General features: G+C 41.5%; 1 protein-coding gene across 1 annotated transcript in view; it reads right to left on the bottom strand.

Moving 5' to 3' along the window:
* LOC124718648 (TBC1 domain family member 5) overlaps nucleotides 1-22,072 on the bottom strand; it is a 174,953-nt gene that overhangs the window by 11,223 nt on the left and 141,658 nt on the right. Inside the window, exon 13 of the mRNA XM_047244277.1 lies at nucleotides 5,908-6,060. Within this exon, the coding sequence (XP_047100233.1) occupies nucleotides 5,908-6,060 (153 nt within the window). The remainder of the gene's footprint in view (nucleotides 1-5,907; nucleotides 6,061-22,072) is intronic.

Genomic DNA, 22,072 nt, shown 5'->3' on the forward strand with positions numbered 1-22,072 from the left:
TCTTTTGAAGCAAACCAATCAGACACCCAATTTTCAACTTCTTAGTAGTAGTTCTTAGTAGTAGTTCCTCAGCCAACGCGTGTCCCATTGATGAAAACAAATGGTAGTCGGAAGGGGCCAAGTCTGTTGAATATGGCGGATGGGGTAGCAGCTCCCAGCCAAGTGTTTTGACTGTATCCTGAACCAGTTTTGCTTTGTGTGCAGGTGCGTTGCCGTGTAAAAAAATTACTTTGCCATGTCTTCTGGCCCATTCGGGTCTTTTTTCGATCAATGCATAGTTCAAATTGATCATCTGCTGCCTGTAGCAATTAGTATTCACAGTTTCACTGGGTTTTAGAAGCTCATGATACACCACACCTTTCTGATCCCACCAAACACAGAGCATTGTCTTTTTGTTGAATCGATCTGGTTTTGCAGTCGATGTTGATGGTTGTCCCGGATTAACCAATGACTTTTTCCATTTAGGATTCATAAAATAAATCCATTTTTCATCGCCAGTAACAATTCGATGCAAAATTGATTTTCTTTCATGTCTTTCAAGCAAAATTTGACAAATGGTTTTTCGGTTTTCCATCTGTCTTTCATTCACTTCATGTGGCACCCATTTTCCACACTTTTGGATCTTTCCCATAGCTTTCAAACAGTCAGAAATTGTTTGTTGTGCAACATCTAGCATTGCTGCCATTTGCTTCTGACTTAGCCCTGCGCCTGCTATACGGACGTCTGAGTCACAGCTCTCGTACAAGATAAGTAATTTAAGTAGTAATAAACTGTTTTTAACACTTTAAACTAAGTTATTACGTTAATAATAGTGATCTTCAAGCGTACCATTAAAGGTTTTTGTCTTACTCGCGTATTTTCACAGTAATCACGTAAAGTTTGTTTTGTTTACATATCGCGGCCAGGCCGAACTTTTGAGCTTTCAGATTAAACTTCATACCGCAATTTTAAGTGCATTTACTGATAGTTTAGTGTACTAAATACGTTTGCTGCCCCTTTATATCTGTAGAGTATCGTCATCTCTTAAGTAATTTCCAGTAATAAACTTCTGAACCACTGTTTACATTGTCGCGAGTAGGCCTAATTTTTCGTACACGTATTTTCATTGTTTTCCGGTAACTTTATTGTCTTTCTGTCACTAAAATCTATTTGTACCATGAGTGTAAAGTGCCTGACGTGCCGTAGAATCGTTAGCTCCGGGGTCTGGTGTGATGGATGTAGTAACTTTTTTCATTGGGGCGACTGTAGTGGTGTGGGAATTGGGAAAATGAGCGAGACTCATCAGTGGTTCTGTAGGCTATGCAGTAGAGATAGAAAGATTGTGGAACAGGAGGGGAAAATTGCTGCCCTTCAGGCTGAGTTAGATGAGGCTAGGCGAGAACTGGGCAGGTTTAGGGGGGAGAAGGGTAAACAGGGGTGGGAAGTGGCAACAGGCATAAGGAACTGGCCAAGAAATTCTTCTGACAGCTTTGTTATTAATGTAAAAAATAGTTTTGACCTGTTGCCTCAGTATGAAACTGATGAGCCTCTCACAGAAGTAGATGTAGACAGGGCTCAACAAGCTTTCAGCAGCAAATTGAATAAAATGTAGGGAAGTCTGCAAAGAGAAAGAAAGTCTTGTTGCTAGGCAGTTCGCATGCTAGGGGTGTGGGCCAACTTCTGCAGGATGAATTAGGGTCAGAATACCAGGTCACAAGTTTTTTCAAACCTAGTGCTGGACTGGGGCAGGTTACAGAGGATTTAGGTACACTATGTAGAGGCTTTACTAAGGAAGATACTGTGGTTATTGTAGGAGGGCCGGGTAACAGTATTGACAGAGATCCGGGGTACAGCATAGAGTGTGACCCGGCATCAACATCAAGTCATACCAGTGTTGGGTTTGTGTCGGTTCTGGAGCACCAAGACCGACCTCATTTGAGCTCTTCTGTCAGGAGAGTTAATCTGGAGTTGGAACGGCTACTTGGATCTGGTGCAGGGTCACACATTGGTGTGGTTCCTGTTGATTCACTCTGCAGGTGGGACTATACTAGACATGGCCTACACCTCAACAAGAAAAGGAAGGGTAAACTGGCTGGGCTGATAGCAGGAAATTTAAAGGGGGGGGAGGAACTACATCTCATGGTGGAGACTCTTTTTTAGTGTAACATCAGTGTCCAGTGGGAAACTCAGCCAGGCAAGTACTAAAGATGTTAAGAAAGTTCACGATACTCACAAAAGTAAAGTGAAAAATAATGTTAGTATATTTCATTAAAATATTGGGGGATTGAAGAATAAAACTGATGAGCTTCTGCTTTGTTTAGAAGATATAGAAACTGAGAATGTAATAGATGTACTATGCCTGTCTGAGCATCACATTGTCACTGATATGCGAAAGGTTAGCATCAATGGGTACAAATTAGCTGCACATGTAAGTAGAGATAATATGATGAGAGGAGGAGTCAAAAGCTTCCACAGCGTAAAAAATTTAGAAACAAAAAAATTTTGTGTAGAGCAACATATGGAAGCATGTGGCACGGAACTAAAGCTAAATGATGGCACTTTCATAATTGTAACAGTGTATAGGTCCCCCTCAGGGAATTTCCAGCTATTTCTAGAAAATTTGGATGCTTTGTTGTGCTATCTGTCAGACAGGGGGAAGCAAATTATCATTTGTGGGGATTTCAATGTTGATTCCCTGAAAGAGTGTAATAGGAAGAATGACCTTGTAGTATTACTCAGTTCTTTCAATTTGAGCTCCGTCATTGATTTTCCTACTCGGATAACAAAGAACAGCAGGACATTGATAGATAACTTTTTTATAGACCAAGATAAGTTTAAGGACATAAATGCTTATCCTGTTGAGAATGGTCTTTCAGATCATGGTGCACAGCTAGTTACAGTTCATGACATAGCTCCGTGCAGTATATCAAATCAGAATTTCAAAGCAGTGCATTCAATTAACAATATAAATATTGCAAACTTTAGGGAAAGCCTACAGCAGCTAGACTGGGATGAAGTGTATAAGGAACCCGATGCAAACTTGAAATATAACTTATTTCACGATACATTTTTTAAGGGTATTTGAAAATTGTCTTCTCAAGAAAATAGTTAAACATAATTCCAAGAAAACATATAAAAAACCTTGGCTAACAAAAGGAATAAGAATATCTTGCAACCGTATAAGAGAACTGTATCTAACAGCAAGAGGAAGTACCGACCCCGAAATTGTTCAATATTATAAAAACTATTGTGTGGTACTAAGAAAATTTATTAAAAAGTCCAGAAGCATGTGTATCACGTCTGAGATCAGTAACTCTGATAATAAAATTAAAGCAATTTGGAATATTACTGAAAGGGAAACAAGGCAACGAAGAGCACAGGAAGACTTTAGTGCCATAAAACTGAATGACAAGTGTACTAACAAACAATCAGAAATTGAAAATATTTTCAATAATCATTTTTTAAATGTTATGGAGAAAATAGGATCTAGATCTTCACTAGAAGAGGCAAGGCTACTAATAGAAGAGGCCATACCTGTGCAGTTTGAAACAATTGTAATTCCACCAACCTCTCCCTCTGAAATCAGTAAAATAATAAACTCACTGGAAAGTAAAAGCTCTTACCGAATTGATGGCATTTCCAGCAAGGTACTTAAAGCTTGTTCCCCACAGATAAGTAGGATTCTCAGCCACGTATGTAATAGCTCTTTGGAGCAGGGTGTTTTCCCTGATAGACTGAAATATGCCATTGTAAAACCATTGCATAAAAAGGGGGATACGTCGGATGTCAACAACTACCGCCCAATCTCTCTTCTGACAGCTCTATCAAAAATTTTTGTGAAAGTAATGTATTCAAGAGTAGCCTCCCATATTTGTAAAAATAAAGTACTAACAAAATGTCAGTTTGGTTTTCAGAAAGGCTTTTCAACAGAAAATGCTATATACGCTTTCATTGATCAAATATTAAATGCTCTGAATAACCGGACATCACCCATTGGTATTTTTTGTGATCTCTCAAAGGCCTTTGATTGTGTAAATCATGGAATTCTTTTAGATAAGCTACAACATTATGGTTTGAGGGGGGCAGTGCACAAATGGTTTAATTCATACTTAACTGGAAGAATGCAGAAAGTTGAAATAAGTGGTTCATGTAATGTTAAAACAACAGCTGATTCTTCAAACTGGGGGGCTATCAAGTACGGGGTCCCACAGGGTTCGGTCTTAAGTCCTTTACCGTTCTTGATATACATTAATGACTTACCATTCCACATTGATGAAGATGCAAAGTTAGTTCTTTTTGCTGATGATACAAGTATAGTAATAACATCCAAAAACCATGAACTAAGTGATGTAATTGTAAATGATGTTTTTCACAAAATTATTAAGTGGTTCTCAGCAAATGGACTCTCTTTAAATTTTGATAAAACACAGTATATACAGTTCCGTACAGTAAATGGCACAACTCCAATAATAAATATAGACTTTGAACAGAAGTCTGTAGCTAAGGTAGAATTTTCAAAAATTTTAGGTGTGTCCATTGATGAGAGGTTAAACTGGAAGCAACACATTGATGGTCTGCTGAAACGTCTGAGTTCAGCTATGTACGCTATTAGGGTTATTGCAAATTTTTGTGATAAGAATCTCAGTAAATTAGTCTACTATGCCTACTTTCATTCACTGCTTTCGTATGGCATCATATTCTGGGGTAATTCATCGTTGAGTAGAAAAGTATTCATTGCTCAAAAACGTGTAATCAGAATAATTGCTGGAGCCCACCCACGGCCATCCTGCAGACATCTATTTAAGGATCTAGGGATCCTCACAGTAACCTCACAGTATATATATTCACTTATGAAATTTGTTGTTAATAATCCAACCCAGTTCAAAAGTAATAGCAGTGTGAATAGCTATAACACCAGGAGAAAGGATGATCTTCACTATGCAGGGTTAAATCTGACTTTGGCAAAGAAAGGGGTAAATTATGCTGCCACAAAGGTCTTTGGTTCACCTACCAAACAGCATCAAAAGCCTGACAGGTAGCCAACCAACATTTAAAAATAAATTAAAAGAATTTCTATATGACAACTCCTTCTACTCATTGGCTGAATTTTTAGATATAAATTAAGGGGAAAAAACAACTTAAACATTAGTGTCATGCAATATTTTGTGTAATGTAATATCTTGTACAGACATCTTTTATTAACCTGACACATTCCACATCATTACGAAGTGTCGTATTCATGATCTATGGAACAAGTATTAATCTAATCTAATCTAATCTCTAATCTCGAAGTATCATCTTCATGCAATATTGCTTGCAATTCGGCATCTTCGAACATTTTTGGTGGTCTTCCATATTCTTCATTTCTCCCATCAAAATCATTATTTCTTAACTGTCGAAACCATCTTTTGCACGTTCCTTCTGATAGAGCATGGTCACCGTATGCCTCGACAAGCGTTCGATGCGACTCTGCAGCACTTTTTTTCAAATGAAAACAAAAAATTAATGCTTTCCGCAAATCATCACTTTCTGGTACAAAATTCGACATTGTTAACGCGATGAAAACATATGATGATGTTTGTTCCATGACTTGATGTATACTAAATGTCTTTGACTGATGTCATACCAACCAAACAAAAAGAAATTAAAGCTCGTTCACAACAAATGTTCCCTATCGACACATTTGTATCTTAATGCTCATTTCATACCGGTACACCTGGTATTGTACACGAATGTATTCAAAATATAGGGATGACGCAAAACTTTTGTTGGTGTGTGTATAAATGTTTTATTTTATTTCACTTCTTTAAAGAGAGGTGTAATGAAGCAACTATAACCATTAAACACCTACAAAGTACGTCGGAAAACTTGCTCCATTACCTGCTATAACAATAGATGTCACATACTGCAGGTGTGTAGAAGACTCACCTCGAGTATGCCGTTGAGTGCTTCGGCGACATCCGGGTGCTCGGTGGGTAGGATCGCCTTCTTGATGTCGGAGTGGTACTGCTCCAGCTTCAGCCGACACAGGGCCATGATGGAGCGTGCGTGGTGCAGCTCTGCGTACAGCAGCAGTGGGTCCTGCAAAGGAAATGAAAGCAAACCAATCACAGGCAAAGCACGTATAAAGGTGTCCAGGGAATAGCGTGCTACATCTGACTTCTAGAGGAGCTCTGTACTCAGGTACCGAGTTTAGACACAAAGTGAGGCACTGAGCCACTGCTCGTATCCGACACGCAGTTGACACTAGCTCTGTGGACGACTTTGCTGTGTGCTTGTGCCATGCAGTGATTCCCTCATATTTGTATGGATTAGTACAAAATAGAAACAAAAGGTTATCCACAACTTGCACAGAAACCAGACTGCGGTTCTAACAAGAAGACCACGGGGCAATCAGATTTTTTTTTTTTTTTTTAATATTTATGATATGTGAAGGAGTTCAGAACTCAAATCGCACTCTCTCAGAGCAGTTTCATGGAACTCAAATCTCAAGAAAATTGACTTTGAAGGTTTCTGTGTATCTTTAGCACTCTAAAGCACTGCCATTCCTTCAGTGGACCGCATGGCTCTCCAGTAGAATGCTTGCCTGTCATGGGGGTGGCACAGCACTATTTCCCAGGCATGGTAAATTTTTAAACAACAGTGAATGTTGCATAAGAAGTAAACTAGATAGAAGACGAAAAAATTTTAATTCACAATATTTTTTATTTAAACAATCTTATAAAAGATTCATATCTGTAAAGAAAACAGGGTTCTTGTGTGCATACAGTATTAGGGATAAGAAGATGTGTGTGTTTCATAAATATTACAATTATATACGTGTTTAATTACTATTTATTTGATGAATTATCTATTTAAATGATGAAGGTATTTGAACTACAAAGAAAAATATGAAAAAAATAATGACAAACATGACTCGAACTATCGATTCAGCAATTACCAGTCTCGAGCACTACTGATTTTTTAAAAATATTTATGTAATTTCCAATTCACAGAAATGCTCCTAGAACATGCACCCTTCTTTAAAAACTTACCTTGGCTGGGAATCGAACCCAGACCCCCTACATGGTAGGTGAGTCACAACACTCACTGTCAGAAAACAGACTACACTTTAAGTTATTAGAGTCACTCAGGAAAGTTCAAAGACGACTGCTGTGGAATTTTTTGAGTGTCACATAAATCTGCTGTGAAGGACTGATATTTAAGTTCTGAACTTCATGTACCATAAATATAAAAAAATTACAAAAGCACAAATTCTGTGTAGTGTCCTTGTGACAGTGAAAGAACTTGAGAGTGAGGCACTGATTGGAAATGGACTGAGGAGGATTCACAGCCCCTCTGTTTTGCTAATCAATCTGTACAATGGGCAAACAGTAAAAGAAATTAAGAGAAATTTGGAAAGGGAATTAAAATTCAGGGAGACAGAACCAAAATGTCATCGACAAACATTAAGGTATTAATTTGGTCAGACAGAACAAAGGAGTTGGAATATCAGTTGAACAGAATGGAGTGTCTTAGCAAGCGGTTGTAAGCCGAATATCAACAAAAGTAAAACTAAGGTAATGAACCATCCTCAAACTAAATCAGGCGATGCTGACACAATCTTACAAGGTTTGGGCTACAAAATAACTATCGATGGCTGAAACAGAGATGATATAGAATGCTGACTGACAAAGCAAAAAAAGCTGTTCTGAAAAAGAGAAATACTTTAAGATACAATATAAATTTAGCTCTTAGCACATGTTCTTGAAGGTATTCATCTGGAGTGCATCCCTGCATGGAAGTGAAACTTCAATAATAACAGACAAGAAGATAAGATAGCAGTCTGAAATGTGGTGGCAGCGAAGAATGCTGAAAATTAGATGGGTAGATCGAGCAACTGATGAGAAGGTACTGAATCAAATTAAAGAAAAGGAAATCTATGAACAACTTGACTTAATGGAGGGATCAACTGATAAGACACAGACTGAGACATCAAGCAATTGTCAATTTGGTGATGGAGGGAAGTGTGGGGGTAAAGATTGTGAAGGGTTTAAAGGCTTGAATACAATAGCAAGCAAGTTACATCACATTTTAACACACCATCAACAATGAGGTCATTAGAGACAGCAATGGGGAAGGAAATGGGCCATGCCCTCTCAAACAAACATTCACAGTATTTGCCTTAAGCGATTTAGGGAAGTCGTGGTAAACATAATCTGGATGGCCAGATGGGAAAATGAACTGCCAATCTCCTGAACATCATTTGCGTGCCTTAAACCACTGGTCCACCTCGTTCAGTGGCTTTAATACAGGAGACAGGATCAAGTGGATGTAATTTGCAACAGTTATGCAGAAATGAAAGAGCTTGTACAGGATGAACTACTCTTTGGAATGAAGACCACAGTAAAAATATCAACAACGTCGTCGTCAACAACAACAACAACAACAACAACAACAACAACAACAACAACCTGTCGAACAGGTGGATCTGCATCACAATGCTTTGGATTTAGTACGAGTTACTAGCCAACAGCCCTGTACACAGTTGCTCTGTGCTACAGCTCTGCTATTGCAAGGATGCTGAGGTGAAGCGAAGTGTGCACAAAAATACCTGTTCTCACACGGAGGCACAGATGTCATGCAAACAGCTGTAGCTGCGTAAGTCAAGTTATACGAACTACGATTTCGAGTATTTTCCTGGTAAATACACGTACATAGCCACCTCACGTAATATGTAGTAAACAAAGTGAAAGCATTCTACGACCTCAGAAGTAAAAAACACATGACAAACTCAATGAGGTGAGTAAAAGCAGCAGATTGCCTCACAGGTAAAGAGAGCATCTATATTACTAAATTGGTAACCAGTGGCACTATCCCATTGTAGAATGTTTATCTGACAGCTTCCACGGGCGACAAGAATTTGATTTTCAGTGATTTATACAGTTACTGACAAAATTGAAAAAAAAAATAATAAATAAATAAATTAAATAAAATAAATTGAAATGCTGTCACCATCTACTCAATAACAGCTATTGTCTTATGTTAAAGAACTAATAGAATAAATCAAGTATTACAGTTAGGAACTGTGCATACCTCTTGAGGCAATGTTACCCATGGCAAACATATTACCCAGACCGCATTCATCCAGTATTTGAAAATGAGAGCACTTAACTACTTCCACCAAACTTTGCACATACAGTAGTGTGTCGATTATCCAATGTAATTGGGAGAAATCATTCTGTCAAATCCTACTATCCATCTAGGCACTTTTTTGTGAGGTGTAAGCAATAAGACGATCACAGACATATTTATGTGTTTCAAACTATGCAGTTTATATAAAAAAGAAAGCCAAAGATGCTGTTAACTTCCCAAATGAAAAAGCGATGGTATGTTGATAGAAACAATGAAAAACACACAAACACACACACAAATTTCAAGCTTTTGCAACCCAAGGTTGCTTCATCAGGAAAGAGGCAAGGAGAGGGAAAAACGTCTTTCCCTCTCCTTGCCTCTTTCCTGATGAAGCAACCTTGGGTTGCACAAGCTTGAAATTTGTGTGTGTGTTTGTGTGTTTTTGACTGTGTCTATCAACATACCATCGATTTCTCGTTTAGTAAGTTAACAGCATCTTTGTTTTTAATATATATTTTCCCACGTGGAATGTTTCCCTTTATTATATTCAAACTATGCAGTTTCTTACTTATACCAAAGATGAGCATAGGCAATCGGTGGCTACCAGAAGCATTAGCAGAAATAAGATCTTCCCTTATTTTAGGACATGGTACTGCTAATTCACAATGTGAAGCAAGATTTTTTCTTGACAAAGATTCTCAATCGAGCCCAGTTTTGTCAGTATTGTAAACATTTTCAGGAACATTGTCTTTTTCCTTCAATGAATCCCTTAGTTTGATTTTGAAAGAACCAGCTGGTGAAGAAGAATCAGCAGACAGTTTTTATCCTCGTATCTTAAATCCGTTAATGACATTTCATGACAAAGCATTTTAACCAGCCTAAACTAACTTTAAAATTCGATGGTGCTCAAGATTTTCATTAAAGTGAAACGCCTTTCCAAACAGAATGGGAACAGATGTAGGTTCTCCTTGTGATTTTTTTGTGCAAACCACTTATAAAGAGCATCTTCATGATCTGTGTTCATGACAAGTTTCATAGTTTTTGTGATTCCATTGATAGGATCAATCTTAGATGTAAAACTAGTGAGGCTTATCTTTTGTTTTTATATTTCCAGTTACTGGCTTATCAACCTTGTATCCACTAGATAACTTGGTTTCAGATTCCTCTTCCTCTAACCTTCCATTAATCTCATATTTACATCTCATAGAAAGGACATCACATCCACATTTAGGCATTTTGTATCACAAATTTACTTTATGCAGCAAAGTTGTCACGAGTAATTTTAACAGAGTGCAAATGGTTACTAATACTTAAGATCTTTTCCACCCATCCTGAAGTGGTATTCTGTTGCCCACTAAACCTCCATAACATCCTAGTCCATCTCTACACCACAGGGATACTATCCCTATGGAAGACACACGTACAAGACCTGCCCAATCCATCCACCTAGCTCTTTGTACTCTACTCTTGCCATGGGCACATGTGAAAGACGCCATACCATATACCAGTTCTGCTGCAATCATTGCACACCTATTTATATTGGTATGACTACCAACCAGCTGTCCACCAACACGATCGGCCAATGCCAAACTGCGGCCAAGACGAAAGCAGACCACCCTGTAGCACAACATAAAATGCTCGATTTCAATGGCTGCTCCAACAACAGTTTTTCTGAACTGCGCAGAAGGAAGTTACCCTTGAAACACATTCCCCACTCTAAAAATTATCGCAGGCACCACCTATGGTAACATACTGTCCCCACACCCTTCACCCAACAGTTGCCACCCCCTCTGTCCTGTCACCTCCACCCTATTCTCTCCTGCGACCCTCTTTGTGTGCTGCCCTCTGCTAGTGCACCCAACCTTCTTTCCCCTTTCCTATTTCTCTCCTTTTTCACTCCTGTGCAAAAACCGAAAAAGAAGATTTCCTGCTATAGAACAATTGAACTGATAAGAAATAAGGTGGTTCTGCACAGAATAGATGAAGGAAACAATGTATGAAAAACAATGACAAGAAGAAGGTACCAGATGATGGAATATTTATTAAGACATTGAGGAATAATGTGGATGGTACAACTAGAGACACCCACAGAGAGCAAATTGTAGGGAAAAACAGCTACTGGAATAAATGCAACTAAGCAAGGACACTCGGTGTGAACGTTCTCTGAAATTAAAAGAGAGGGCATATTTCTCACACTTCACTTCATATCATGCAATTTTTCTCATGATTATGAATTTACTGCCACTGTGTCCAATGGTATTGTTTCACAATGGTAGCAAGGTAATATTTTTGTCAAAATTTGCTAGCAGCAGATTAACACATTTGCTAATGGCTTAGGAAAGAGCGATAAACCTATTAAATGGAAATTTCTGTTTAAGTGCTGCAAATTTCAAAAGCTTGAAGTTTGTGTTCTGTACTTACGCAATACTGACAGCTAATTTAACACACATAAGCACACACTGACAGAGAGAGAAGCTTGTAAGCACCAAAAGAACTCTTTCGAACAATCTCAAAAGCATCTCAAATTTATTGTCAATGCAAAGAAACTGAAATTCAAATAATGAGCATATGTGCATCTTTGGAAAAAAAGAAAGAAAAAACTGACATATTCAAGGAAAAAAGATAGGTTCAAGAAATACTGCTCCATTCCTTTAACTGGTTACTGTTTTGGCACAATGCGTGTTCTCATTTCTGGTAGAATTTCGACTGGAGGAAGCAGTCCCTTTATTATTTTTATTCTCTAACTGTACATCCTCATTTAACACCCCCCCCCCCCCCCCCCAGATGCTACCAGATGGTCTTCCATTCATATAAATAATGTGACAACGTCTGGTGCTGTATATCAGTTCCAGACATATTAGCATCATATTTGACAATATTGTAGGCATAAAAATCTGTCCACTGAGACTCCATTGCTCACACAAACACGTGTTCACAGCTAGGTTGAATAATATACCTGTGGATGTGCATGCTTATAAGTGTCTGTAGTACTGGCTCATCAGACGGGGAAATGCTTATAAGAATTAGCAGCGCGTGGCTTGTGGCTCGTGTCGACTCTTTTCTGTGTCAGCCATAGTGAATGTTTTACACTATGTGCTGGAACAGCCTGAAACCTCACTTTTCACAGGCAACACACTTACTGAGTGAGCTATCTGGGGAAGACTCAACAGCCCTCCCACACAGCTTTACTTCCACCAGCATATCTTCTACTTTCCGAACTTCACAGCAAAATACTATAAAGGAAAGGATATTATTGTGAAATGGCTTAGCCACAGCCTACGGAGTTGTTCCCAGAATGAATCTCTCACCATATAACCACTTTAAACTCATTGCTAATTAATACTGCACGTGGGACCGGGATTCGAACACAGAACCTCGCCTTTCATGGCAATGCTCTTACTGACTAAGCTACCCAGGAATGGCAAGAGAACTGCCTGCAAAAGGCGGGGTTTCGAGTTTGAATCCTGGTCCTACACATAGTTTTACTCTGTCTGGAGGACACTGAAAGAAGGTAAGATGTGAGGACAGGTTGAGAGTCATACATGGATACTCTGTTGCTAAGAAAATTGCCTCAAAAAGAAAAGGTCTGGACTCAGCTCCCAGTGCAGCACATAGTTTCAATTTATTAGCAAGTTTCAATGAATGAACTTCAGTTCTAAATTGGATTGCCTATTAAATTGTTCAAAACTGAACCAAGTAAACTCATAGATTGGAGCCTATGTTTTCAATTGCTTCCTAAGATGGAAACAATTACAACAGAAATGGAAAACATCTTTATACATATCCAACACATACAAAGGGTGACAGGAAAAAAATGTGCGAACTACAACTGAGAAAGCGTAACAAATTCTGTATCCAGATTACATCGAAAAATTATAAAGGCAAGATTTGAACAGCAGATTGTGGGTGAAGAGTAACAGAATGGGTTCCATGACAGAAAATCATGCACGGACAATATGCTTTGCCTAAAACAGCTCAATGAATGGAAAAAAGACTAAACAGGAATTTAGAGATCTGTATGGTTTTCACTGATCTTAAGAAAACCTGTGGCAGAATTTCCCTCAGTAAATTGCAGACTGCAGTGTTAGAGTATAAAGTGAGCTGTTAGTACTTTCAATCTGTTAGAGTTTTATATAATGGCACACCTTGTAGAATTAAAGTAGTAGTAGTAGTAGTAGTAGTAGTAGTAGTAGTAGTAGTAGTGTGAATAATGATAAGCTACTTACTTTCCATTTTGCTGAAGACCAAGTGATTATGATGGAGATGATGAGGTATTTGGTTATTAGACAAACGGATCAAGACCCACGTTAGGTTTTGAGGTACTACGGTCTCCGAGGTCTCTCAAACATTAGAGTGTTGTTCACCAAGATGGATCATATACAGAACAGCACTGGCCAAGACAGACAAGCAACCAAACATGTAAATGGGATTTCCTCGAGCACACAGATTCGTTCCGAAGCCAAGATTAGGATATTTAAAACTATTGTAAAAAGTGTAGCCACGTATGTAAATAACTGAATGAATTAAGAGGAACTTATTGCCAATGGAGCTGGGATTTTGGAGGTGCTGTTGCAGGTTAACACTACGGGACAAAATTAAAAATGAAGATACTCATAAGAGAATGTACCTCAGGACCACTTTAATGAAGCAAAATGACAGATGATATGGGCATATATGCCACTGACAAACAAATAACTTGGTTGAAGGGAGTCAGGAGCACTATGCCAGAAAATAATTTGCAGGTGGAAGACTGGGGAGATAGTATGCAAGGAACTATATTGTTGTATTAAATTGGTCATCCCCCTCTTTAAGGAATCTTAAAATAGGGCACACACAGCTACAGAGTGAAAAATTCATTCTGGTAACACTTTTCCATTCTTTGCATAACTGACACATCCCATATCTGTTTTTATTGGTTGGACTGCAGTTTCTTTTCACTTCTTCTGCTGCTTCTTCCTACTGGCAAACTGCTGTACATTGTGTATATTTCTGCAGAAGGCTCAGCCCTAAGCAACATTTCACTTCCAACTTTCGGGAAGTATTCAAGGTAAGTGCATACAGAGCAAATACCATGCATTGGAACTTACAATACATATTTTAGCATAGAGTGCCAAAAGCTCCTCAGAAGTTGAGAAACGAGACACATTGGCATCTTCTTTGCTGTACCATTACAGTGTGAACTTTCCAGCAGCAATTCTCTACCATCAAAACCCCACACAACGAGTCAAACTTTGTCCCAAAAGCTGCTATAGTGTCTTCAAGGAAGCAAGGAAGGCGAGAGAAAAACAGCAAGGCTACTGAATACTGATTACTTGTTCTGGTTACAAGGAGACCCAACTATGAGCTTAGCTATCATGTTATTTAGCTTAAGCAAGCTAAACAAAACCTACACCTGGAAGTACCGCACCTCATTCCTGATGAACATGAGCATCTAAGGAGGAGTCTGGAAATGCACAAGGCAGGCACTTGAAGGCTGGAGTTTTAAATCAGATTCCTGGGTTTGATTTTGGGCCTGCACACACATTTAGCATGTCTAGAAGTTTTGTAAAAGTTTTAGTATGGAAATTGCTTCAGTTAAACATGAAATTTTTCTTTTCCTTGAAAATAAAAAAAAATCCTCAACATAATATCCACCAAGATTATCACACTTGAGATTACAAGTATAATGTGCATGAAGTTTAATAGAAGAAACTGATGGCGTGACAGATGCAATACCGATTGGCAACAGAGAAGAAGTGACTGAGGAAGAACATTTCAGAAATATGTTTGAAATGTTGGCAGACAATCCAGTGTCATCAAACAATTGCAGATAAAGACATGGAACCACCATTACACAGCAGCGACAAAACCAGGAAGAGGACAGGAGGCCATAAGGAAGGGAGGAGGGGGCATAGGGGAGGAGAAATGGGCGAAGCGGGGATGTGCAAGTGGAGGGTGGGACAGGGGGGCCAAGGGGGGGAATGGGGGCAAGTAGGGGGGAAAGGGGGGGGCAAGTAGGGGGGAAAGGGGGGGCAAGTAGGGGGGAAAGGGGGGGCAAGTAGGGGGGAAAGGGGGGGCAAGTAGGGGGGAAAGGGGGGGCAAGTAGGGGGGAAAGGGGGGGCAAGTAGGGGGGAAAGGGGGGGCAAGTAGGGCGAGAGTGTAATTAACAGGCAAGTGGGGGTGGAGGAAAGGGAGGGAGGAGGTGGTTTCGGGGAGGAAGAGGGGGGTTTGGGGAGGAAGAGGTGAGGGATGGAGAGATGTGGGGGGAAGGGGAGGGGAGGTGGGCGGTAGGAGAAGTGTGGGGGGATGGAGAAGTGTGGGATGGTCCAGAGGTGTGGGGGGCGTCCAGAGGGTTGGGGGGCGTCCAGAGGGTTGGGGGGCGTCCAGAGGGTTGGGGGGCGTCCAGAGGGTTGGGGGGGGTTCAGAGGGTTGGGGGGCGGTACACAGGTTTGGGGGGGTACAGAGGGTTGGGGGGGGGGTACAGAGTGTTGGGGGGGTACAGAGTGTTGGGGGGGTACAGAGTGTTGGGGGGGGGTACAGAGTGATGGGGGGGTACAGACGGTTGGGGGGGCGGTACAGAGTGTTGGGGGGGGGGTACAGAGGGTTAGGGGGGGGTACAGAGGGTTAGGGGGGTACAGAGGGTTGGGGGGGGTACAGAGGGTTGGGGGGGTACAGAGGGTTGGGGGGGGTACAGAGGGTTGGGGGGGGGTACAGAGGTGTGGGGGGGGGGGGGGTACAGAGGTGTGGGGGGGGTACAGAGGTGTGGGGGGGGGGTACAGAGGTGTGGAGGGGGGTACAGAGGTGTGGAGGGGGGTACAGAGGTGTGGAGGGGGGTACAGAGGTGTGGAGGGGGTACAGAGGTGTGGAGGGGGGTACAGAGGTGTGGAGGGGGGTACAGAGGTGGGGGGGGGGTACAGAGGTGCGGGCAGTACAGAGGTATGTGTGGGTACAGAGGCATGTGTGTGTGGGTACAGAGGTATGTGTGGGTGGGTACAGAGGCATGTGTGGGTGGGTACAGAGGCATGTGTGGGTGGGTACAGACGTATGTGTGGGTGGGTACAGACGTATGTGTGGGTGGGTACAGACGTATGTGTGGGTGGGTACAGACGTGTGTGGGTGGGTACAGAGGTGTGTGGGTGGGTACAGAGGTGTGTGGGTGGGTACAGAGGTGTGTGGGTGGGTACAGAGGTGTGTGGGTGGGTACAGAGGTGTGTGGGTGGGTACAGAGGTGTGTGGGTGGGTACAGAGGTGTGTGGGTGGGTACAGAGGTGTGTGGGTGGGTACAGAGGTGTGTGGGTGGGTACAGAGGTGTGTGGGTGGGTACAGAGGTGTGTGGGTGGGTACAGAGGTGTGTGGGTGGGTACAGAGGTGTGTGGGTGGGTACAGAGGTGTGTGGGTGGGTACAGAGGTGTGTGGGTGGGTACAGAGGTGTGTGGGTGGGTACAGAGGTGTGTGGGTGGGTACAGAGGTGTGTGGGTGGGTACAGAGGTGTGTGGGTGGGTACAGAGGTGTGTGGGTGGGTACAGAGGTGTGTGGGTGGGTACAGAGGTGTGTGGGTGGGTACAGAGGTGTGTGGGTGGGTACAGAGGTGTGTGGGTGGGTACAGAGGTGTGTGGGTGGGTACAGAGGTGTGTGGGTGGGTACAGAGGTGCTGGTGGGTACAGAGGTGCTGGTGGGTACAGAGGTGCTGGTGGGGGGGGGGGGTACAGAGGTGTGGGAGGTGTGGGGGTGGGATTGATAGGTGTGAGGGGGATTGAGAGGTGTGTGAGGGGGATTGAGAGGTGTGTGAGGGATGGAGAGGCAGGGGTTGGGGAGTAGTGGAAGGTTGTGATTGGAGATGGGTGCAGTGGAGGGTGAAGGGCTGGGGAGAGAGGGAGGGATGTGTGGGAGTGAGGGAGTGGGCAGAGAGGTGCGGGGGAGAGAGAGAGGGAGGGAGGTGTGGGAGTGAGGGAGGGGGCAGAGAGGTGCGAGGGAGGGAGGTGTGGGAGTGAGGGAGGGGGCAGAGAGGTGCGAGGGAGGGAGGTGTGGGAGTGAGGGAGGGGGCAGAGAGGTGCAGGGGAGGGAGGTGTGGGAGTGAGGGAGGGGGCAGAGAGGTACGGGGGAGAGAGGGAGGGGGCAGAGAGGTGGGGTGGAGAGAGGGAGGGGGCAGATGGAGGTGGGGGTGGGGGAGAGAGGGACGTGGGTGGGGGACAGAGGGACGTGGGTGGGGGACAGAGGGACGTGGGTGGGGGACAGAGGGACGTGGGTGGGGGACAGAGGGACGTGGGTGGGGGACAGTGACACAAAGCAGAAGTTACAAGTGACTGATGACTTGCATGCAGCATGTAACCCCCCCCCCCTCCCACCCCCCTACACACACACACACACACACACACACACACACACACACACACACACACAAAAATAGCCTGCTACAAAGACACAGACACATGAGAGGTTCAACTTTTTCTTTTAATTTCAAAGAGTACAGGCCCAGAAGAAACAAACCAGATAAAATTTTGAGAGAGAACACAAAAGAGATGTTTAGTTTGTAAAAAGACATTGCATAAGAGCAGACTTAAAAGTGTTTGTAATCATCCGAACACAAAAGCAATCTTGGTATTGCAAAGGCCTGCTTAAATAAGTTTCAGAACACGCTTGACTTATCTCCATGCATATATCACACTGTAATCCTGAAATCTTAGCTGCTACATAATTTAGGCCATGCAAAAAAGTACATCGTACATAGCGCATTCTAAGTATTTTGACATGCATTGCTGTCTGTTCTGCAGATTTTTACTTCTATTACACGTTTACTTTTAGGAGCAAAGGCTTTTTACAGAGCTCTGGTACACTGATAAAGAATTCATTTTCATTCTTCCCAAAGCACAGAAGACAGTATTTGCCTGGACTGTGTGCATTACCGACATTCCAGTTCATTTCAGAGCCATCTGATAGGGTTTCAGGGTGAAGCTTAGAACAGGTCAGATCAGCCGGAATCCAAACCTGTGTGTTATTTTTAATTGGTATTATACATTCTTTACTACAATAATTTACTATTTAAATATAGAAAAGAAACTGTCCTACAAAATTATTGTGAGCATTCCACTGCATTTACTTGTTGTTAAGTCGGGTGAACATTTGTTATGGTCAGTGAAAAAATGAAAGCTGCTGCCGAGAAAATATTTTAGTAGAGTAGTAATGCTACCCATGTTGAAGCAACAGTTCAAAATACTCCTGATTGAAAACTGATGACAACTGCTCTGTTTGAGTGGGGGAAATAAAGGAGAAAAACTGATTATATTGATTTGCGGACAGGGGTATACTGAAACGTATTCACAATACACTATTTTGTCTAAAATATTTTTTCGTTGCCAGCTTTCATTTCACCATGAACCATGGACCTTGCCATTGGTGGGGAGGCTTGCGTCCCTCAACGATACAGATCGCCGTACCGTAGGTGCAACCACAACGGAGGGGTATCTGTTGAGAGGCCAGACAAACGTGTGGTTCCTGGAGAGGGGCAGCAGCCTTTTCAGTAGTTGCAGGGGCAACAGTCTGGATGATTGACTGATCTGGCCTTGTAACACTAACCAAAACGGCCTTGCTGTGCTGGTATTGCAAACGGCTGAAAGCAAGGGGAAACTACGGCCGTAATTTTTCCTGAGGGCATGCAGCTTTACTGTACGACGATGATGGTGTCCTCTTGGGTAAAATATTCTGGAGGTAAAAAGAGTCCCCCATTCAGATCTCCGAGCGGGGACTGCTCAAGAGGACGTCATTATTGAGAAAAAGAAAACTGGGGTTCTACGGATCGGAGGGTGAAATGTCAGATCCCTTAATCGGGCAGGTAGGTTAGAAAATTTAAAAAGGGAAATGGATAGCTTAAAGTTGGATATAGTGGAAATTAGTGAAGTTTGGTGGCAAGAGGAACAAGACTTTTGGTCACGTGAATACAGGGTTATAAATACAAAATCAAATAGGGGTAATGCAGGAGTAGGTTTAATAATGAATAAAAAAATAGGAGTGCAGGAAGCTACTACAGACAGCATAGTGAAACCATTATTGTGCCCAAGATAGACACAAAGCCCACACCTACTACAGTAGTACAAGTTTATATGCCAACTAGCTCTGCAGATGATGAAGATGTTGATGAAATGTATGATGAGATAAAAGAAATTATTCAGGTAGTGAAGGGGGACGAAAATTTAATAGTCATGGGTGACTGGAATTCGAGAGTACAAAAATGGAGAGAAGGAAACATAGTAGGTGAATATGGATTGGGGCTAAGAAATGAAAGAGGAAGCCACCTGGTAGAATTTTGCACAGAGCATAATTTAATCATAGCTAATGGTTCAAGAATCATTAAAGAAGGTTGTATACATGGAAAAATCCTGGAGATACTAATAGGTATCAGATAGATTATATAATGGTAAGACAGAGATTTAGGAACCACGTTTTAAATTGTAAGACATTTCCAGGGGCAGATGTGGACTCTGACCACAATCTATTGGTTATGAGCTGTAGATTAAAACTGAAGAAACTGCAAAAAGGTGGGAATTTAAGGAGATGGGACCTGGATAAACTGACTAAACCAGCGGTTGTACAGAGTTTCAGGGAGAGCATAAGGGAACAATTGACAGTAATGGGGGAAAGAAGTACAGTAGAAGAAGAATGGGTAGCTCTGAGGGATGAAGTAGTGAAGGCAACAGAGGATCAAATAGGTAAAAAGACGAGGGCTAGTAGAAATCCTTGGGTAACAGAAGAAATATTGAATTTAATTGATGAAAGGAGAAAATATAAAAATGCAGTAAATGAAGCAGGCAACAAGGAATACAAACGTCTCAAAAATGAGATCGACAGGAAGAGCAAAATGGCTAAGCAGGGATGGCTAGAGGACAAATGTAAGGATGTAGAGGCTTATCTCACCAGGGGTAAGATAGATACTGCCTACAGGAAAATTAAAGAGACCTTTGGAGAAAGGAGAACCACTTGCACGAATATCAAGAGGTTTGATGGAAACCCAGTTCTAAGCAAAGAAGGGAAAGCAGAAAAGTGGAAGGAGTATATAGAGGGTCTATACAAGGGCGAAGTACTTGAGGACAACATTGTGTGAGGAGTTTGAAAGAGCACTGAAAGACCTGAGTCGAAACAAGGCCCCAGGAGTAGACAAAATTCCATTACAACTACTGACGGCCTTGGGAGAGCCAGTCCTGACAAAGCGCTACCATCTCATGAACAAGATGTATGAAACAGGTGAAATACTCTCAGACTTCAAGAAGAAATATTGGAACACGTGAGGTAATACTGACCTTACGACTTATCTTAGATGAAAGATTAAGGAAAGGCAAACCTATGTTTCTAGCATTTGTAGACTTAGAGAAAGCTTTTGACAATGTTGACTGGAATACTCTCTTTCAAATTCTAAAGGTGGCAGGGGTAAAATACAGGGAGCGAATGGATACTTACAATTTGTACAGAAACCAGATGGCAGTTATAAGAGTCGAGAGACATGAAAGGGAAGCAGTGGTTGGGAAGGGAGTGAGTCAAGGTTGTAGCCTCTCCCCGATGTTATTCAATCTGTATATTGAGCAAGCAGCAAAGGAAAAAAAAAAAGAAAAATTCGAAGTAGGTATTAAAATCCATGGAGAGGAAATAAAAACTTTGAGGTTCGCCGATGACATTGTAATTCTGTCAGAGACAGCAAAGGACTTCGAAGAGCAGCTGAATGAAATGGACAGTGTCTTGAAAAGAGGATACAAGATGAACATCAACAAAAGCAAAACGAGAATAACGAAATGTATTCGAATTAAATCGGGTGATGCTGCGGGAATTAGATTAGGAAATGAGACAATTAAAGTAGTAAATGAGTTTTGCTATTTGGGGACCAAAATAACTGATAATGGTCGAAGTAGAGAAGATATAAAATGTAGACTGGCAATGGCAGGGAAAGCGTTTCTGAAGAAGAGAAATTTGTTAACATCGAGTATAGATTTAAGTGTCAGGAAGTCGTTTCCGAAAGTATTTGTATGGTGTGTAGCCATGTATAGAAGTGAAACATGGATGATAAATAGTTTGGACAAGAAGAGAATAGAAACTTTCGAAATGTGGTGCTACAGAAGAATGCTGAATATTAGATGGGTAGATCACATAACTAATGAGGAGGTATTGAATAGAATTGGGGAGAAGAGGAGTTTGTGGCACAGCTTGACAAAAAGAAGGGACCGGTTAGTAGGACATGTTCTGAGGCATCAAGGGATCACAAATTTAGCATTGGAGGGCAGTGTGGTGGGTAAAAATCGTTGAGGGAGACCAAGAGATGAATACACTAAGCAGATTCAGAAGGATGTAGGTTGCAGTAAGTACTGGGAGATGAAGAAGCTTGCACAGGATAGCGTAGCATGGAGAGCTGCATCAAACCAATCTCAGGACTGAAGACCACAACAACAGCAGCAGCTTTCATTTTGCCACAGACCATAATGTTCTCCAGTCTCCACTGCATTTACTCCTCATTCAGTCTGAACATTTGTTATGATCTATGGTACAATGAAAGCTGGCAATGAGAAAATAGTTTAGACAAATTAGTGTACTGTGACATAAGTTCAGCATACTCCTTCTCACAAATCAATATAATCATTTTTTCTCCTTTTCTCCCATCTCAGAGCATTTGCCATCAATTTTTAAACAGGAACACTCGGAACTGTTGCTGCAATATGGGCAGCACACTACTCTGCCTAAAATATTTTCTCGGCAATAGCTTTCATTTTGTCATTAACCATAACAAATGTTCACCCAACTTAACAACAAGTAAATGAAGTACTGAACATAACATACAACTTCAAACTAGACTTCCGGGCTCTCAACACGTTGCAGTGAAATAACACACCTGTGAACGGGTGGAATTTTATGAACCACATTTACAAGAGTGGCTATGGTTACCTCAAAACAAATTTTGAATTAGAAATGATGAAGTTTAAAGGGACTTACCTATATGTTCTTTCATTTTTTTATATTTTACATG

Source organism: Schistocerca piceifrons, chromosome 10, assembly GCF_021461385.2.
Source record: "Schistocerca piceifrons isolate TAMUIC-IGC-003096 chromosome 10, iqSchPice1.1, whole genome shotgun sequence".
NCBI classification, from domain to species: Eukaryota; Metazoa; Arthropoda; class Insecta; order Orthoptera; family Acrididae; genus Schistocerca; species Schistocerca piceifrons.